The sequence below is a fragment of the Monodon monoceros genome, unplaced genomic scaffold, assembly GCF_005190385.1.
Source record: "Monodon monoceros isolate NGI ecotype Baffin Bay Population unplaced genomic scaffold, NGI_Narwhal_1 Super_Scaffold_19, whole genome shotgun sequence".
NCBI classification, from domain to species: Eukaryota; Metazoa; Chordata; class Mammalia; order Artiodactyla; family Monodontidae; genus Monodon; species Monodon monoceros.
In genome coordinates this window covers 82,087,705-82,107,190 of record NW_021703775.1, presented here as the reverse complement: position 1 = coordinate 82,107,190, position 19,486 = coordinate 82,087,705, and the positions used below count along the sequence as shown (strand labels likewise).

The window sequence follows — 19,486 nt, the reverse complement described above, 5'->3', positions numbered from 1 at the left end:
ATTTACTTTTCAACTTTAGGAGTTTCATTGGTTCTTTTTAATAGTTTCTATTTCTTCATTGATGTTCCCTGTTTGTTGAGTCATTGTGATCATACCTTCCTTTAATTCTTTGAGCATATTAATAATAGCTGCTTTGAAGTCTTTGGTAAATTCAACATCAGGGTCCATTTAGAGACAGTTTTCAATTGACTGCTTTTTTCCCCTGTTTCTCATAACTTTTTGTTTAAAAAGGGACACATTGGGCTTCCCTGGTGGCGCAGTGGTTGAGAGTCCGCTTGCCGATGCAGGGGACACGGGTTCGTGCCCCGGTCTGGGAAAATCCCACATGCCGTGGAGCGGCTGGGCCCGTGAGCCATGGCCGATGAGCCTGCGCGTCTGGAGCCTGTGCTCCACAACGGGAGAGGCCACAACAGAGAGAGGCCCGCGTACCGCAAAAAAAAAAAAAAAAAAAAAAGGGACACGTTAAAGTAATATAGTAACTGAACTTTGTCTTTTTTTCTTGAGCATTGTTGTGCTATTTTGTGTTGAATCTCTCTCACCCATGGCACACAGCAGCTGACATCTCCACTCAGTTTTTTAAATTCTTGGTTTTATTTTTCAGCCTCACTCGAGGAGTCACCCCTGTCTGTAATCTCAGTGGTCAGCCAAGGGTTGGTCAGGGCTTGTGTTCAAACACCTACAGCCAGTAAGGCTTCTGCCCTCCGCCGAGGGATCTACGTATGGGTTTGAGAGCTCATTCTATGGTCCAGCAGTTCTCAAGTCCGCCCCAGCTTTCCCTGTCCCTCGGGCCTTCCCAGACCTCCCCTGGCGTGGCTGCAGTCTCCAGTCAGCCAGGGTTGTGCTGAGATCTTCTCTAGTCCCTTTATAGCTCTCTCGCTGCCAGGATCTCTCTGCTGAACGTATGGACCACATCCTCAGGACAGGAGAGCTGAAGGCATTCTCTGTGAACCATTGCATGGGTTTTCTGCCTTCCACTCTAAATCAAGTCAATCAAAGCTGCTGATTTTGTGGCCATCCCTGCCCCAGGGAATGAAGAATGGAGGTAAGCCCAGGCAAGAACACCACAATTCCCACTGTTCTCACCCAAAGGTCACCTATTTTCTTTTAAATAAATGCATCTCAAATTGTTGTTTACTTTGGGTCAATTTCCAGAGCCTTAAAATGGTTTTGACCAGTTGATCCAGTTTTATCGCTGTTTTGGAGGGAGAAAATTTGCGGACCTTCTCATTCCTCGATAGCTGGAACTTCTGTCAATTAAAATAGGATTTGGTAGGCTAGCATGGAAATATTATTTCTGTGGGGGGTAAATTCAAGTTCCAAAATAGATCCAGAAAATCAGAAACATATCCACACCTAGAAAAGTCCTGGTGGCAAGAAGAGCTTGCCAGCCCTCAATGGGAGAGTCAGCTGAGCTCTGTTACTAGGAAATCGGCTCTGTATTTGTGACTCTAACAGAAGAATTTTAAAACACTTTAAAGAACCAGCTGCTCTACCAGCAAAAGCCAGCCATGCCGTCTTCATAAAGATTCAGAGGCCCCCCTTTTGTTCCCAGTCACTAATGTGCCACTGTCCTCTGTGGGGTCAGTAACCACCTCCCCAGGATCCCCATTTTAGGCTTTTCCCTGGATATAGAGACACCAGGTTCTGGAGTCCAGGGACCAGCACACACTCTTGATTTCTTCCTAGAGACCTGCAGGTAATCTCTGTTCCACAATAAAACTTCTGTGGCTCGGAAGGCAGGGCCTGCTGGGTTCCCTGCCCTGGCGCTCTGCCCAGGTGCCCTCTCACCTGGAACCATGAGGTCTCCACAGGTTACAAATACAATACAAGTCGTGAGGGACTGTGTTTGTTCTTTTACAAAGCCTTATTCATGAAAAAAAGGAAAGGAGCTTAGCTGTATTCGCTACACCAGACACAAACAGTGACATGGATACATGAAGCCACTCGATTCTTTCCTGTCCTCACTTTGTTTATGGATGACAGAAATGACCCAAACCGCCTGGCTCCTGTTCAGCTCTTTTAAGAAATCTAACTCTGTTCCCACACCTGGCTCTATAACATAATGAAGTCAGTTAATTGTGTTTTATAAAGAAAATTTCCAAAGTTGATTCAGATACACAAATAAAATTGGGTATTGGCTGTTGGTATTAAGCAAGATAATTTTATCGTTCAAAATGCAAAGACTTCTATGGGACTTCCCTGCAGTCCAGTGGTTAGTACTCAGCGCTTCCACTGCCGTGGCTCGGGTTCAATCCCTGGCTGGGGAACTAAGATTCCACAGGCAGCGCGGCATGGCCAGAAAAAAAAAAAAAAAAAAAAAAAAAGCAAAGACTTCTATAGTTTACATCAAGATTAAAGATCTCTGAATTGTAGCTCAAAATATCATCTGATTAAATAGTCCTTAAGTCAATAAATACACAGAAATGAAAATATAAAGTTTTTAAAAACATCGAAAACGATGTCTGGCAGACAATGTAATGACAGAATCTTGAACTGAGAAAGATAATTACCCACAAAAATGCATCCAGATTTCAGCCTATTTTAGTTGCTACTAAAACCAGGACCATGAAAAAAAAAGTTTGGAAAAGGCTTCATGTCACCCCTACCACCCCAAGTCAGAGATCCTGGGCCCCTCCCAACTGGAAGGCCAGGAACCTGTCACTCTCTGTTCTTCAGGGCTGCACTGTAACAAAGGGTCCTGAGCTCCCTCCCCGCTTGCATGAAAGGTCACTCATCTTTCTTCTCTTATACTTTGGGGTGAAAAATACTTAGGTGGAAAAGGAGAAAAGGAAAGAGGTGATTCAATTAATTTTGTAAAGATCTTCAAAGCAAGGGCAGCAAGGAAGACGATGGAAGTCCAGCTGTGTGATGTGATCTAATGAAGCGGCTGGAGCTGCAGAGCAACAGCGGACTGGAGGGGTCAGGAGGGAAATAATTACAGCTGACGAGCACCACCACCGACTGCAGGCTGACCACGCCAGGCGTGGTTTTCAGATGTCTAAGCCTCAAAACAATCCAAGAGGAAACTGAAGCAAGGTTGTTCTCAGTGATGGCTAACATGCAGGAGAAGTAAGGATTTATCCCAATGGCCTGGCTTCGCTGCTCAGCTGCCCGAAGAGGGTGCAAGCAAGGCAGGAGAGAGCTGGGGTCCAAGATGCTCTCTCTGGGTGTTCATCACTCGGGCCGCAGTGGAGACGGGCAGGACCAGAGAGCCGGCAGCACCATCTCTGCAGGGAAGGAACACCTGCAGGCCACTGACTCCCGTCTCCTCCTGCCAGGGACATTTCCCCTCCTCCTTTGTCTCCGTTTCTGTTACTTCTAAATGCCTTACCTTGCATCTTTAAGGATTATCTCCCAAGAAGTATCTTTATCTTCAACTTTTACTTATAAATTTATGTTATCTGCTAAGCGTGAGTGGATAAGGTGAGTAGATTTAAAGGTGGCTAAGATTTACACTAACCTTTGAAAAGAATGGGAAAGGGAACTGAAAAGTGTCAATTCAACTAATTTTCAAGAGAACTGAAGGCTTAAGTGAAGGAATAAATCATGAATCTGTAGCAGCCCAGAACCGTCACATGGGTCTCTCTCCAACACTCTGCTGTCCAAATACGATAGGGATCTGTGTCCACCACAGGCTGGACATCTGCCTGGTGTACAGAGTGACACCGGAGCAAGGGTGGCAGAGACGACGTACAGCAGGAAGGTGAGGTCAGGAGGACACCTGGAACCAGCATCCCCTCTAGCGCGGTGTGTAGGCTCTCAACCCGTCTCTGTCGTTTCACTGCACCTCCAGGAGCTCGTCCAATCGTGGAGGAAGGGAGTGAGGAAGCTCGGGTACAGAATCTGTGGTCTCAGCTGGCAGATTTCAGAGGCAGAGCGGCAGCAGGCAAAGAAGTGGACGGCGAGGGCATGAGCACAAGGAACTGTAAGAGCCCAGATGGTTCCGATGACAGGGCCAGGTTACAAGAGGCATGAGAGAATTCTAGACCAGCTGTCCTCAAGCTTTTTGCCCCAGGGTCCTCTACACTCTTCAAAATTACTGACAAAACCAAAGAAGCATAACCCACTTAAATAATGGCCACTGATATTTACCATATGAGAACAAAACTGAGAATTTTAAAAATATTTGTTAATTCAAGAATAACGACAATAAACCTGCGATGCTAGGTTTTCATGAAACAATGTTTTTATGAGAAATAAGTATGTTTCCCAAAACCAAAAAAAAAAGAAATTACTGAGAAGGGCAGCACTATATTTATGCTTTTGCAAATCTTTTTAACATCTGACTTAATAAGAAGACAGCTGAATTCGCAAATGTTTCCGCTGCAGTATCACACATCACGTAGCCTCGGGAAAGCCCCACTGTACAGGCAGGGGGGAAAGAAAGTGAAAAAAGCAAATCATATCTAAATATTATTATGAAAACAGTTTTGACTTGACAGCCTCCTAAAAGGATTGCATGGACTCCTGGGGTCTCTGGACCATACTTTGCAAACTGCTAACCTAGAGAAGGGTAGATGACAGCACTTTGGAGGAACAAACACCAGAGCGGCCAGATAAGCCCCAAGATTGGGAAAGAAGTCGTGGGGAGGCAAGAGAACTTCCATCTGACATGTTAGCAGGCACAAACATTCAATCAGACACCAAATTTGGCTAGCACCTTTTGTTTCTGTTTGTCTGGGGCAGGGGTGGATGGAGTGGGTCATAAATCACTTTATCCCAAAGAGGTGAGAATTACTGCTATAGAAAATACTATTCCTGACAAAAGTATGCTCTGTTGGGTGTACTGGGGGCGAGAAAAATGGTTAAGAATCTCTGATTAACTTATGGCTCTTAGATTTAACAGGAGTCGTCAAATGAAGCCTAGATAAATTAAGAAACTAACACAAGAATTAGAATTAAGAACTTTAGCTTCCCAATTCAGCATTCACACTAAGAATAATTTATACTACTTGCATACACGCCAATTAACAGTGAGGGAAAACACCCCCAAAACAAAATGGATGGGACACTGAATATTTCCCACGGAAAATGCACACGTTGATAATGTTGGGGAAGAGCCAATTTTAGTGGCTGCATGGGGCTTTTTTTTTTTTTAACATCTTTATTGGAGTATAATTGCTTTACAATGGTGTGTTAGTTTCTGTTTTACAAAAAAGTGAATCAGCTATACATATACATATGTTCCCATATCCCCTCCCTCTTGCATCTCCCTCCCACCCTCCCTATCTCACCCCTCTAGGTGGTCACAAAGCACGGAGCTGATCTCCCTGTGCTATGCGGCTGCTTCCCGTATGTCCATGCTACCCTCTCACTTCGTCCCAGCTTACCCTTCCCCCTCCCCGTGTCCTCAAGTCCATTCTCTACGTCTGCGCCTTTATTCCTGTCCTGCCCCTAGGTTCTTCAGAACCACTTTTTGTTTTGTTTTTTTTAGATTCCATATATATGTGTTAGCATACAGTATTTGTTTTTCTCTTTCTCACTTACTTCACTCTGTATGACTGACTATAAAGCTGAGATACAATTATTACAGTACAGGCAGCTGTAAGGATTGCATGGGAATGCACCTCAGCATTTAACATGTATCTGACATAGGATTTGTGTTTAATAAACGTTAGCTATTACTGGCAGTTTACCTATTAAGAGTAACTTATCTGCAGGCTTCCCTGGTGGCGCAGTGGTTGAGAGTCCGTCTGCCGATGCGGGGGACACGGGTTCATGCCCCGGACCAGGAAGATCCCACATGCCGCGGAGCGGCCGGGCCCGTGAGCCATGGACGCTGAGCCTGCGCGTCCGGAACCTGTGCTCCGCAATGGGAGAGGCCACAACAGTGAGAGGCCCGCGTATCACAAAAAATAAAAAAATAAAAAAAGGGTAACTTATTTGCAGTTAAAGTTGTCTATTGTCCTTTAGGGGTTTCATCTTATTCATTTCTTAACTTTTATCATTTTCTTCGTTGGATTTTATTTTCAAGTCTTTAAGTCCACTCTCTATACATTTTAAAGCTCTCGTGTCTAAGGAAAAATGCTTTGCATACTATTCTAAATAATAGCTCTAAATTCACTCATGTTTTGAAATGAAACTATGCTCCAACAAAATGAGTTCTAGACAAGGTTTTTTAAAACTTTGAAAAGCAAATAGTGCCAAGCCCATCCTGAAATGTTATCTTCTTCCCAAGGCAAGTCTTGGTAAGGCACATACTCTGTACTACCCCAAGGTTAATTTCCAGGCCAGGAAAAGATGAGCAATCCCATCTCTTTTCTGGGCTTTGCTAAGTTTAAGCCACAGCTCAGTTTTCACTGTGAGAAACAGATGTCCAGGCTCACTTGCTGTAACATCCTTTCACCAAAATGCCCGGCCATTTTTCAAGTCATCAGATATTTCCCCTATTACTCTTTGTCTCTCTCTCCATAACTACTCTAAATAAGGACTCTGTTTAATAAGCCAGCGGCAGCAGGTGGGACAAGGTCAGTTATCTTTTCCCTACACAAATTAATTTATCAGAAAGAATTTTAAAATTCTCTTTTTAGTTAACTGACATTAAAATAGTATTTTAAAGTACTATTTTTTTAAAATATTTATTTACTTATTTGTTGCTCTTGGGTCTTAGTTGAGGCAGGCGTGCTCCTCAGTTGCAACACGTGGGCTCCTTACGTGTGGCTCGCCAGCTCCTTAGTTGTGGCAGGTGAACTCTTAGTTGCAGCATGCATGTGGGATCTAGTTCCCTGACCAGGAATTGAACCCAGGGCCCCTGCACTGGGAGGACAAAGTCTTAACCACTGAGCCACCAGGGAAGTCACTAAAGCACTATTTTATAGTAGTATTTACAACATCATAAATCAACTCTAATAAAAATTTTTTAAAAGTCTGTATTTATTATGTATTTGAAGTAATATCAACCTCAAGCATGGAGCTTGTAAAAATCTGAACAATTTTAAATAAAGGAAGATTATTTAGAGAATAAAATCACTAGTATTCAAATATTTCTCTAAAGGGTAAAGCCTTTTAAAAAGATCCCAACACCACATTCTAATGAAGACGAAGGAAAAGCCAGTCCCAATACAATGTCTCCATTCTTGCTATTTTTCAAAAAATAAACCAGGCTGTTTATGCTATCTGGTAAGCAGGCGAGAATCTCTTTTTGTTTCTCCAACTTAAAAAAAAAAAACAAAGAAACAAAAAAAAACTTTAAAAGAATCTCAGTAAATCAATAATCTAACAACAGAAATTAACTTCACAGACTTCCAGGGCTGACCGTTACCGGTTTTGTTACTGGTTCTAGTGACCTCACATTTTGGAACTACAGTTTCCTTCTCTGTACAGTGGATAATGACGCCCCTACACGGGACTGTAGGCACAGTTAAATGGAATATTTATACAGAGCACTCAACAAAGTGACTGAACATGGAAGTCACTCCACCATTCAAGCTCCAAAGTCCAAGTCCAAGCACCCTATTAAATCACACTGTTTCTAATACAGTGAAGACAAAACCTGCCCATGTCAAGTCTATAAATGCACCATAACAATACACCACAAGCAGACTCAGCATTCAGCAAGCCCTAATTTTCCAAAACAATTTCCTCATTTCTTACCTAAAAGTAAAAAAAAAAAAAAAAAAAAAAGAGACCATTCATGCAAGCTTTTTCTCTCACAAAACTTCAACACGGACCACATATTTTAGGTAAATAGCATGGTGTTATGACACATAGCTGAATGATTCTGTTCATCATTTTAACAGACGGTTACATGGGTTTTAATTTTTCCTTCAACATCCTATCAAGGATTAGGATGTGTTTTTTTTGTTTTTTTTTTTTGCGGTACGTGGGCCTCTCACTGTTGTGGCCTCTCCCGTTGCAGAGCACAGGCTCCGGACGCGCAGGCTCAGCGGCCACGGCTCACGGACCCGGCCGCTCCGCGGCATGTGGGATCCTCCCGGACTGGGGCACGAACCTGTGTCCCCTGCACCAGCAGGCAGACTCCCAACCACTGCACCACCAGGGAAGCCCAAGGATTAGGATCTTGTTGTAAAAGATTAGTTTCCAGAGGTACCCAAGATGAAAAGGTGAGTCCTTGTACTTTGCCAATGGGAAGTACATATTCTTATTTTTAATTATTACAACTATCTGGTTATGTTTATTAATCTATGAATTGTTATTTTCAAAACAAGAAAGATATGTCATCTAATTGGATAATATCTTCAAAACTCCCTTTTGTTTTTTAATTGATTAATTTGGAGAATGAGCTATCAAACTGGCATTTTAGACAAACCTGACCTGGCAGGGCCCCATTACATGACTCACCTGTGCAAACCTCTTCCTACGCTAACATATTCAGATATAACAGCAACACCCAAAGTAACAGCGTTATTTACCAAGGGATGGGTGTTCGTGTTGTCAGCAACCCCACATTACCGTAATCCTCCTACTTCATATAGAAACCCTTAATCCAAGGAGAAAAAGAGCTTCCCTTCCTGGCTCAAGAATGACTGGATCCTTCACAGAGATCCAGTTTACAACTGGAAACACAACTTAGAATTCAAATACCTCCCAAAGAGATACTACAGTGCCTTAATGGTGTAAAAGAATCTGAATCAGACCCCTTCCCGAGTGCAGGATTTGATGGTATGATGGTATGTCCTAAAGATTCTTCAGGATACAACACGGTCTGGACATCCTACTACCTCTCACCAAGTAACGGGTTTTCCTTCCCACGGGAACTGAGAATATTGAAAAACCTCAGATCCTGAGCACAATATGCCAAAGGCCACTGCATCCTTTTGGATAAAAGTATCTGCATCTTTGCTCTAAGGAAGCGTAACCAACACATACAAATCCCTGCCTTTGTTCAGGACCCTGTTGGCTCCCATTACCTCTCCTCAATCAATTCAGGGTATTTCTATTTAATGGTGCATTCTCCTAATCATAAGGCTTAAAAAAAAAAAAAAAGCTTAATGCTTAGAAGTAAGAAGTGTGGATGCAAAAAGCTTGGGCACTGGGTGCAATCAGACACACCCAGCTCTAATCCCAGATTTACCTCCTACTAGCCTGCTTCTGGGGAAACAGATCTGCTGCACCCACCTCCAGGGCTGCTGCTAGGATTAGGTGACAATCCATGTGCTCTGCACAGTGATGGAGACGAATAATTACTGAAACATCAACTGTTGTAAGGATAAGATAATGTAAAAAATCAATTTTAGAATTACTTACGGTTTTCCAGTTGAAATCCAGCTATTAGCTCAGGATAGCACAGCAATACCCAAAGGGCCTGTACCTTCATTCCAAGCCACTGAAAGGCTTTTTTTTTTTTTTGCGGTACGTGGGCCTCTCACTGCTGTGGCCTCTCCCGTTGCGGAGCACAGGCTCCGGACGCGCAGGCTCAGCGGCCATGGCTCACGGGCCCAGCCGCTCCGCGGCATGTGGGATCTTCCCAGACCAGGGCACGAACCCGTGTCCCCTGCATCGGCAGGCGGACTCTCAACCACTGCGCCACCAGGGAAGCCCGAAAGGCTTTTGAGTATGGTCCACCGAGAGTGGAAAAGAAAAAGTCTAAGAGTCCAGTTTCCTTCCTGCCACATTTTATTCCCTCTCATGGGATTATGGGGTTGTCCTTGGTGAAGTTAATATTCTCCCCACAGAGTTCCTGCCGTGCCACTAACTACTGCTCATTAACTTCATGAGGACAAATCTTCAAGTGACTTGAGGCTTCTGCCGCCAGACAGCATTTCCGAGATCTTCATTCCTTCCTAGTAGACTTCAAGCAGTTCTTCACGATATTTCTATCCAGATATCCATATTGCAGGAGTCTCGGTGGTACTGGCAGATGACAGGTGAAAATGGATCCCTGGCCTACCTGCTCTTCAGGGTCACGGACGACTGAGACAAAAGCACAGCAGCTAAAACTGCCTGGTCCTTCCCTAACTTCACCCCCATGCCCAGGGCCGCTGCTCTACAGCCAGCGTCGGGGGAGAAAATCAGGTAGGGAGCAGGAAACACCACCGACTGCCACTCAACCCATCAAGCTTGCCATTCGAGGCCTGCCGCACGGATGAATATAATCTGCTCGGAAACACCCGACCAAAAGGAGGTGCAAAAAAAGCCTACAAATGTTCATTCAACGGAACAGAACAGAGAACCTCTCTTCCTGAGCTTCTGTCATCCATACGCTCAACAATGGTAGTATAAAATGAGGAAAGCATCTCTGCCGAGGAGTTCATAGTCTGGGAGGAGAAAAAATGAATTACAGCGACTGCGTGAATCCTGACAGCAAGCTCTGACGTGACATCGGCAGAGGCAGCAAAACCCAGCGAAACACTCGGTGACCAGGAATGGCCTCTGAAAGCATTTCCCCCAGAATGTGAAACCTCTTCTTGGCAACCGAACCCTGTATGCAGACAAAAGCTTACCTGGGCTCACCTGGGCACCCACATGCTCCTCAGCTGAGTCACTGGTTTAATGCAATTTAGACTCAGAAAGGTAAAGTGACTTGGCTAAGGTCCCAGAGCTAATGAAATGTAGCAGAACCTAAATTCAAACCCATACATATCTGCCCCTATTACTCATCCAGTGAATCGCTAAGGCCACCTGGGGGGAAGTCAGAGTTGGAAGTTGATCTTCTCTCATGCCCTAGGCCTGCTGTTCAATTTTATACCAATACAAGAGGATTCTGAGGAACATGGTTTTTAATATTTCCCAATATTTAAAAATATATTTTAGCATAAGTCTATTTAACACCAAACGTCTGTATTCTGTTTCCAACTGTTTCATTCTGCTGAGCACATAGTAAATGGCTGATGTAGATACACTTTCTTCTTTTTACTACCTTCCAAGCCGGTCACTCCTTTATGCTTCCGCAGCCCTGAGGGCATCATCTTTTATAACAGTAATCACAGTGTGATGAGTAGTTTGACAGCAAGTGTCTTGCAGAGACGGAGCGTGTCTTTTTATCCATCACTGGGTCCCAGCATCACGTAACAAATACTTGTTGCATGACTGACTGTCTTAACATCTCCAACTCAGCGGTGCCTATCAGAGGGTAAGGACCACATCTCCACTGTCTCTGAGTTTCTGGAAACACTGTGGCACACAAGGTGTTTGTTCAAACTGGTGGGTAGCTGAGCCATGGGACGGTGGGGTTAAAATCACCTTCTTACAGCTTTTGCAATATCATCCCATACAAAGCTTGGCAACCCGTTCACAGATGCAGTTTTCCTCTATGTATCTACCTCTTTTTCATGTTTTCTTTAGGTCATTTGTTTTGGTGAAAATTACTTGCCAGGTTATAAAGAAAATACTTCTGCTTAACTTCTCAAGGTTATCAGGCTCTCCTGTGCTTCCCATGTTAACTATCCCACATTTCTGCTGTTTATATTTAAACAAGAGCAGTTGCCTTGTGCCGTGTTCCAAAATCTGGGGCTGTTTTTCGGAACTCGAAACAAGCTTCCCCATAGAAAAGTTAAAAAACACAAAAATGCAAAACTAACATGAAGGGCACTTAGGTTCTCACGCCCATCCACAGAAGCCTATTGAGCCCATCAGAACACCACGGGATGCAGCCACGCTGCGCTACCTTCTCCAGGGAAAATGCCTCCCAGCCCCAGCTGGGAGCACCTGAAACGCGTCGCTATCCTCCTTCCTCTTCTAACCAAGTGAGAAAGGCTCTCCCTCCACCCATTCCCCCATTCCCATCCCTTCTGTCTCTCCCCTACACTCCACTCTCCCTGGGAACAGAGATCCAAGCAAAGCCCAGGAGATGCTCGGTTCTGAGAATCAGGGCTGCTACAATGCTTGTTCACAAAATTCTCACGGGGCAGCCCTGAGATGGTGCACTGGGATTTTGAAGGAGGCAGAGACCGTGACCCAGAAGCAAGAGCTCTAGGAGGCTACTTGGAAGGGCTTGCTGTCATGCAGAAGTCAGGTTATCATTCACTCATTCATTCAGTAGACACCTAGTGGGAACATACAACCTCCAAGGCGGTGTACTACATTCAGAAAACCAAACTGGTAAGACATGACTGCCGTCACTGAATTTGCGGTGTATGAAGGCAAAAGACATTACTCCCCTAGGCATCTCACTGTGACTGAGGCCATCCTTCCTTGGGTCAAAAATGTGCATCTTCATACTTCACCTAGCGGGTACCAATTTCATCTCAGGATTCCTAAGAACAGCATATATGCTCCCTTTAAGCATCTGAAGACAGCTTCACGTCCCCCTTCAACACCTAGATTTCCTTCCTTCGAGGGCACTGCAGGTTTTCAACGTTCCTTTCGACCCTTCATTCTTATAACTAAACTCAAGAAAACGTGGATGCATCTGAACATCTATAAATTTGCCTAAGTGAGAAAATATACAAAACTCTTGAACCAACTTTCAGAAAGCACGCTACTTTAAGACTGATCCGCCTTCTTGCACCTCCCTTTACAATGTTTTTTTATCTTTTTAATAGCTTTATTGAAGTAAAATTTACGTGCCATCAACTCACCTAATTTAAGTGTACAATTCAATGAATTTTAGTGAATTTATACAGGCAGTTTTGCAACCAAAAGCCTGCTGGAATTTTGACAGGCACTGCATTGACTCTATGGATCAACTATGAGAGAACTGCCGTCTTAACAATACTGAGTCTGCCGATCCATGAATGTGGTGTCTCTCTCCATGCTTTAGGTCTTCTTTCATTTCTGTCAGCAAAGATTTTTATTTTCAGTTTAGTGGTCTTGCATTTCTTTCAATAAATTTATTCCTAAGCATATTATCCTTTTCGATGCTCCTGTGAATGAACTTTTAACAAATTTCACTTTTGGACTATTTCAACATGTAGAAATAAAAAGAATGTTTGTGTATCGCTCTTATATACTGTGATTTTACTAGTCCCTTTATAATTTTTTTGAATAAGATATTTTTCATTATCGTGCTAAGTGTTAAACATCAAGTCCTGAGTCCTGCATTATTTCACTTCCCTTTCAAGCAAAAGCTATGCCAAGAAGGCGAACATTTCAACCAGCTTTTTAGAAACCATCTGCTTCAGAACAATAATCCAAAGTGAATCATTAATAAAAAAAAGTTCATTCTTCCATTTTTTGTGCTATAGCAAGTTTAAAATTACCACTTGGCAAAACTTATTTCATAGTTTTGAAACTAGCAGAAGAGTGTGTGTCTGCCTTCCTCTCTTTTTTCAAATCCCTGTGGCAGAAGTGTGCTTAGTATATGGTTCACCAGCTTTCTTGGTAAAGGAAGTCCGATGGAAGCACAGGTCAAGTTCGTTGTTCACATACTGTCTATGTGCACAACGACAGAACTGAGAAAAGCCGTGACAGAGACTGTGTGTCCTGCAGAGTCTAAAATACTTGCTATCTGGTCCTTTACAGACAGTTTGCCAACCCCTGCTCTCAGAAACGCTGGTCAAATCTGTGAAAGTTAAATCCTCCCCAGACTAATTAAGAAGAATCAATATCCTAAGATATAGGACCTTCTATCCCTAAATACTCTTTTTCTTCTTGCCTCTAACACTTAAGGTTTTCATTTTTTTTCCTCAAAAACTTCAAAGCTTATATGAAAATAAGCTTTGAATTCTAGAATAAATTAAATTTTACTGGTAAATTAAAAAGAACTGAACTCTAGAATAAATTAAATTTTAATGGTAAGTTATCTAATTATGGATCAGAATAAAACAGCATACATATAAGTGTGAAATAAAGGGAGCTACAAAAATAAAGTTTATATTAAAATATTTTAACTTACAAATGGATTTGTTACAGAGAGTGCAAAAACTACACTATGAACAGCTTACAAAGTATATAAAACAAAGCGATCCAAGAATTTTTAAACTGTTAAATACTCAGGGAGTCCAAATCCTTCACTTAAAAAGATTTAAACCCTTGTTGTTCAAAGAAACATACTACACACACCATGTAAAACTAGACTGAAAGAAATAAACAGAACTGTATTATACATAAACAATAACTTTAGACAACAGAGTAATGCTATAAGCCCCATCCAGTATATTTGAATGAAATTCTGAAGTCTGGACCCATTAAACATTTTAAATTAATGTAAAGGCCTAAGTGAAAAGGGGGGGGGGAAAGCATGTACGGATAACAAGAAAAAAAACAAAAAGGAAAAAGTAAAGTCAAACAGAAAAACACATAGGTATAAACTGAAATTGAAGGGAGCTAAAAGGGATTAAAATACACACTTTCTAACTTACTCACCTACTCTTTATTGCCAACACTAGCAACTAACATGGCAAACCCATTTATAATAGCCTGCTCCGTGGATGGTGTCAAATTCTGAACACGGGCAGCATATATGCAAGTAGCACTTTCCTCCTGATCACTTACTGTAAAAGAGCAACAAAATCAACTGTATCCAACTGTGTGTCTCTAAGGCCGCACCTTCCAACAGAATTTTCTATGACCACAGAAATCTCTGTCTGCACTGCCCAGTGCAGTAGCCACCAGCCACCTGTGGCTATTGAGCACGTGCCATGTGGCCAGTTTGGCTGGACAACTGAGCTTTAGATGTCAATTAATTTCAATCTACAGGCCACATGTGGCTAAGGGCGCCATACTGGACAGGGTCTGAAGCCTTAAAAGTTAACTTCACAGACTGCCGTTGCCTTTCAGAAAAAGAAACAATTTCCTTTGACCAAATATGAATCTACTAGCCTTTCGATTTAAAAGACTTTTGTTTACGCAGGGATACACAAGTTACCTGTTTTCAGTAATCTAACCAGATTTTCCTTCTTTTTCCAGATTCAAAACATACAGCTCCTTTGTTCAGATATTAAAGACAGTATCGCTTCGAACCTGTCATCTGTATGAGATTTTATAAATAGGGTCATGATGGTATAAAAATTGCTTTTTTTTGATATACCATCAAAATATTTTTTGATACACCATCAAAATATTTTACTCCTCTTATAAAAATTAAAATCAAAACACCAAGAACCTGGAGTACTGCAGTACAGAAGGGAGGGGGAAATCAACGCAGGTGGCACCAGTGGAAATTGAGGGAAGACACTGGGTCAGAACAGAGTGGGTGACCCATGAGTCAAACACCGAAGATGCAAAATAGAATGAGATTTGGAAGAAAGCTAATCGATTAGTTACAAGTCCATCATTCCTTGTACAGAACTCTGGGAGCCACGTGTACGTCAGAATTCAGAGACAGTGCACCACCGATATCACGGAACACCCCCGGCGGGATTGGCCAGCAAGACCTGCGGGTACCCGGCCCCTGGGTGTTCAACCAAGTAAGCGCTGCACACCTCTCCTTTCCAGTGCACGTCTCTGGCCCAGACCTCCTCGCCAGCTCCCCAGCATCGATGAACTGCCTCACAGACACCCTAAAGTCAACAGGCACTTATTCAGCAAATACCCAGAGTGTTTACTACATATGAAGCACTGTTTTAGGTGACTATATACCTGTTTGAAACGCTTATCCCCTAGACATGCTCCCCACCTCCGGGGTTCTCTACACTCAGAAAACAGTGCTTCCATCTACCTGACTGTTCACACCAGGAACCTGGAGTCCTCCTGATACCCTTTTTCCCCGTCAATCACTAAATCCTTCCAAATGTACCTTCTAAATCTCCCTCCAATGTGTCAGACTCACTCCAGCTCTCCACTGCTGCCACTCCTAGACTAAGCCAATAGTCCTTACCTGGAGGTGGTTATGCCCCCCAAGGGACCTGTGAAAATATCTAGAAACATCCATGGTCGTCACAACTTGGGGAGGAGGTACTACTGGCATCTAGTGGGCGGGGGCCAGGGAAGCCGCTAAACATCCTACAGTGTACAGGCCAGTCCAGCGCATCCAAGAATGATCCAGCCTAAACTGTCAATAGCGCTGAGGTTGAGAAACCCTGCTCTAAGTAGATAGAAGAGTGCTGCATACCAAGGGTTTTATTTTTGTATTTATGACAGTTCTTGAAAAAGTGATCACAATTTACAATAATTTTTAACAATTATTATTAAAAATAATAATTTTAATGTAATAAAATTCTACTTGACCCAATTCTATTATGTTGGAATACGTACTATATGTGAATAAAGCGAACACTTACTTGTGCATGTTCTCCACTCCTATTATGATCATGATACAGTAGGAAATTCCACTTTGTACAAGAAAATGTAAGGCATACCTGTGAAAAGTAAGAACACTGTTAGAAGAGCCCACGCACAAACATCAAATTGAAATAATTTAGGCTAAAAAGTGCTTATATATAACACAAGACACTGCCAGATAAAAAAAAAGGAGCAAACCTCCAAAGCCTAAAATTCTGTGGATACCCCAGAGAGGGAGTCCCATCCCAGAAGCCCCACAAGAGCTGGAAAAATAAGACAAAACCCCATAAAGCCACACTTGGGGGTCCTAGCATTCCACGTTTACCAGCTACCTGAAAGCTCTATGGGGTCCTGAGGCTCAAGGTTTACAGTTTTTTCTATAACTCAGGAACAGGGATGAAAAGGAGTAAGAAACCTGGATTTCAGAATAGTCCCGACAGAACATCAGTTTTTGGCTTACCCAAACTAACTCCGCCAATACAGCTCTGTATCTGCAGTTATCTTTTCAAGTATTACTTACAAAATAGCAAAGAATACTAAATATTAGAATTCACTTAAAAGCAGGTACACCCTAATTTATTTATTCTGAAAACATGATGGTTCAAGTCAAATAAGCTTCCTTACACAGATGCAGTCAGTCCTTAATGTGCGGTAATCTATCTACAAAACGTTCTCACTGAGATGATACAGTTTCTTCTAATGTTCTAACGTAGAAATCTACCATTAAATGAGAGAACTAACTTATCCATTCATGTCACAAAATTCAGGCAAAACATGACTCAGATCTCTGGTTTTAAAATCCACCCAAATTATCCCTAAGATTATGCATACATGTGCGCACACACACACAAACACAACATTTCCATTTTTTTTCCCCTTTGATGGCATGAATAATGTATGAAAAATTTTTCAAATCATTGTATACAATTTAAAGTATCAATAAGTATCTTAAGCTATGATTAAAATTATTTTCTAACCTAATCATCATAGAATAACAGGCGCCTCCAATGTGGAAAAGCTACTTAATTTTTTTTCATTTTCCATAGAAATATTACAAATAAGAAGTAGGCTCCAAGGCAGGCCCATAGAAGAAACTTATTTTACTCATTGTACAAAGAATGTCTGTCAATCTGTCTACTTGTCTCTTCCTCTGCCTAACACACACACACACACACACACACACACACACACACACACACACACACACACACACACGGAAACAATGTTGGCCTGGAATGCTACTATATAACCAAAGGACCAGGAGGCAGCAGAAAAACATATTTGTGTATAAACTGAAACAGAAAGAAGCTAAGAAAACATGATTAAAACGCACACTTTTCAAATTAATTACCAGCTCCTATTTATTGCCAGCACTAACGGAGTTCATGTGAAAATGCTGAAGTGGCCTGCTGGACACCTGCAAGGGCTTTATTAATTAGAATAGAACTCATTAACGATAAATGTCTTAAATGAAAAGAGATTCTGAAGACTCTTGGGGAAGTATCTTTCCTTTCCTACTGAATAAATTTCCTTGGAACATGAGGGATATATGACAACTTAGAAGCTAAAAGTTCTACGTTTCAAATAGCGAAGTGGTTCCCTCTATCACTTTGAGACGCCCACTCCCCGGGCACCGCCCTTCAGATGACAAGCTTGGCGATCTTTTGGAGTGCAATATGACACTCTGCCAGTTGTACAAGCCTTTGTTCTTGGGATAATATAAGTCTGTCTGTACAGAGTGGACCCGCATTGCCCTCTATTTCACTGGCCTCCACAACAAGCATCAAGTTGCCTGTACACTCAACCATAGCACTGGTGACTTTCCTCGTAATTTCCCACCCGCAGCTACTCTACTTGCCCTTATTAGAAAAATGAGCATAATAAGTGCACAGTAGCTACCTAGTACTTTTCAGGATTAAAAGATAACACATGAAAAGTGTTGACTGGGTTATGTGGCACACAGTACGCTTTCAAATATTAAGTATTAGGGAGGTAAAAATGCAAGCAAGAAGGTATCTTAGAAGTTTATTATAATGCAGCCCTCATCATTTTAGAGTTGAGGAAACAAAGTCCTAACATATACCCAGTTAGTACCCTAAGTGACATTGAGACTCAAGTTGTTTCCTCCTGGGCAACTGATCCACTGGCTGATTCTTCACAGGGTGAGCTGGAGTGGAACCCCATGGACTGTGTATCACAATCTTTCAAACAAAACAATCCTTTATCCCCAAACTTCAGTTTGTTTTTAGATATCACATTTTACATATGTTGAATTTCAAATCAAACTAAAGGCAGGTAAAAAATTTATTTTTAGCAAAAAAAGAGTTTTAAAAAGGTTGAGAAACACCTCTTCGATTGTTCCACTGATCTTTACGAATGTCCATTTTCCGAAAGGCACAGTACTGGCCACTGGGAATAAAGAGTCAGGGGATACAGTCTCTGTCCTCAGAGACCTTCCAGTCTAGAGAGAAAGACATACTTTAATACTGTATGATAAACTGAGGAAGAGATTGGATAAACATAAACATTTCTAATCTGGACCAACGACTGGACAATGGTACCAACAGACCATAGTCACAATAACGGTCTTGACCCTGAGTAACCTTCCCTGCTCAGGAGGAGCTGGCTACTGTGCTGAGCCCCTTTCTGAAGTATTACATCTTTTAGTCATCACAACCATCACTGGTTCCATTTTACAGATGAGAAAAGTGATGCTAAAGAGGCTGAATAACATGTTTAGTCACACGGCTGCCGCCGAGGCACCCAGCGTGGAATCCAGGTCTGTCTGGATTCAGAGTCTAAGCTCCAGTCTGTTACTCTACACTGCTGTCATATAGCTAAATAAGTAAATAAAAGTATAAAGTAATTCTCAGTTAATAGAAACTTATAGATGATGGTTCAAAAAAGAAAAAAGCTGAGGCCAAATACAAGTAGGTAAAATAGCTAATTATGTTTAGACAACTCACTAGCATGTCTTCCAAAAGAGAAGTCAAAGTCAATAGGAAACAGGACTACCTTTGAGCCTAAAAAACAAAGTGCTAAAATGCAAATCAGAAGGATACGCTACTTCCCTACTCATTCCGATTAGCAGAGTTACCTTTTACCCGGCACAGAGGCACAAACAAACTCTCTTCCAAATGAAAGGAATATAAAAATTTTCTCCCCCAAAAAAAGAGTCGAGAACTCTATTTAAAAAAAAAAAAAAAATCCGGGGCTTCCCTGGTAGCGCAGTGGTTGAGAGTCCGCCTGCCGATGCAGGGGACACGGGTTCATGCCCCGCTCCGGGAGGATCCCACATGTCGTGGAGCGGCTGGGCCCGTGAGCCATGGCCGCTGAGCCTACGCGTCCGGAGCCTGTGCTCCGCAATGGGAGAGGCCACAACAGTGAGAGGCCCGTGTACCGCAAAAAAAAAAAAAAAAAAAAA

General features: G+C 42.3%; 1 protein-coding gene across 4 annotated transcripts in view; it reads right to left on the bottom strand.

Annotated features, from left to right (window-relative positions):
* Positions 1 to 19,486, bottom strand: part of MBOAT2 (membrane bound O-acyltransferase domain containing 2) — a 111,108-nt gene that overhangs the window by 49,434 nt on the left and 42,188 nt on the right. For 3 of the 4 annotated variants that reach the window (XM_029232521.1, XM_029232524.1, XM_029232522.1), the window contains exon 3: positions 16,062 to 16,139. In XM_029232521.1, coding sequence (XP_029088354.1) covers positions 16,062 to 16,139 — 78 coding nt within the window. Of the gene's footprint in view, positions 1 to 16,061; positions 16,140 to 18,409; positions 19,231 to 19,486 lie in introns of those variants that run through there. The other variant, XM_029232523.1, reaches the window with a different exon arrangement.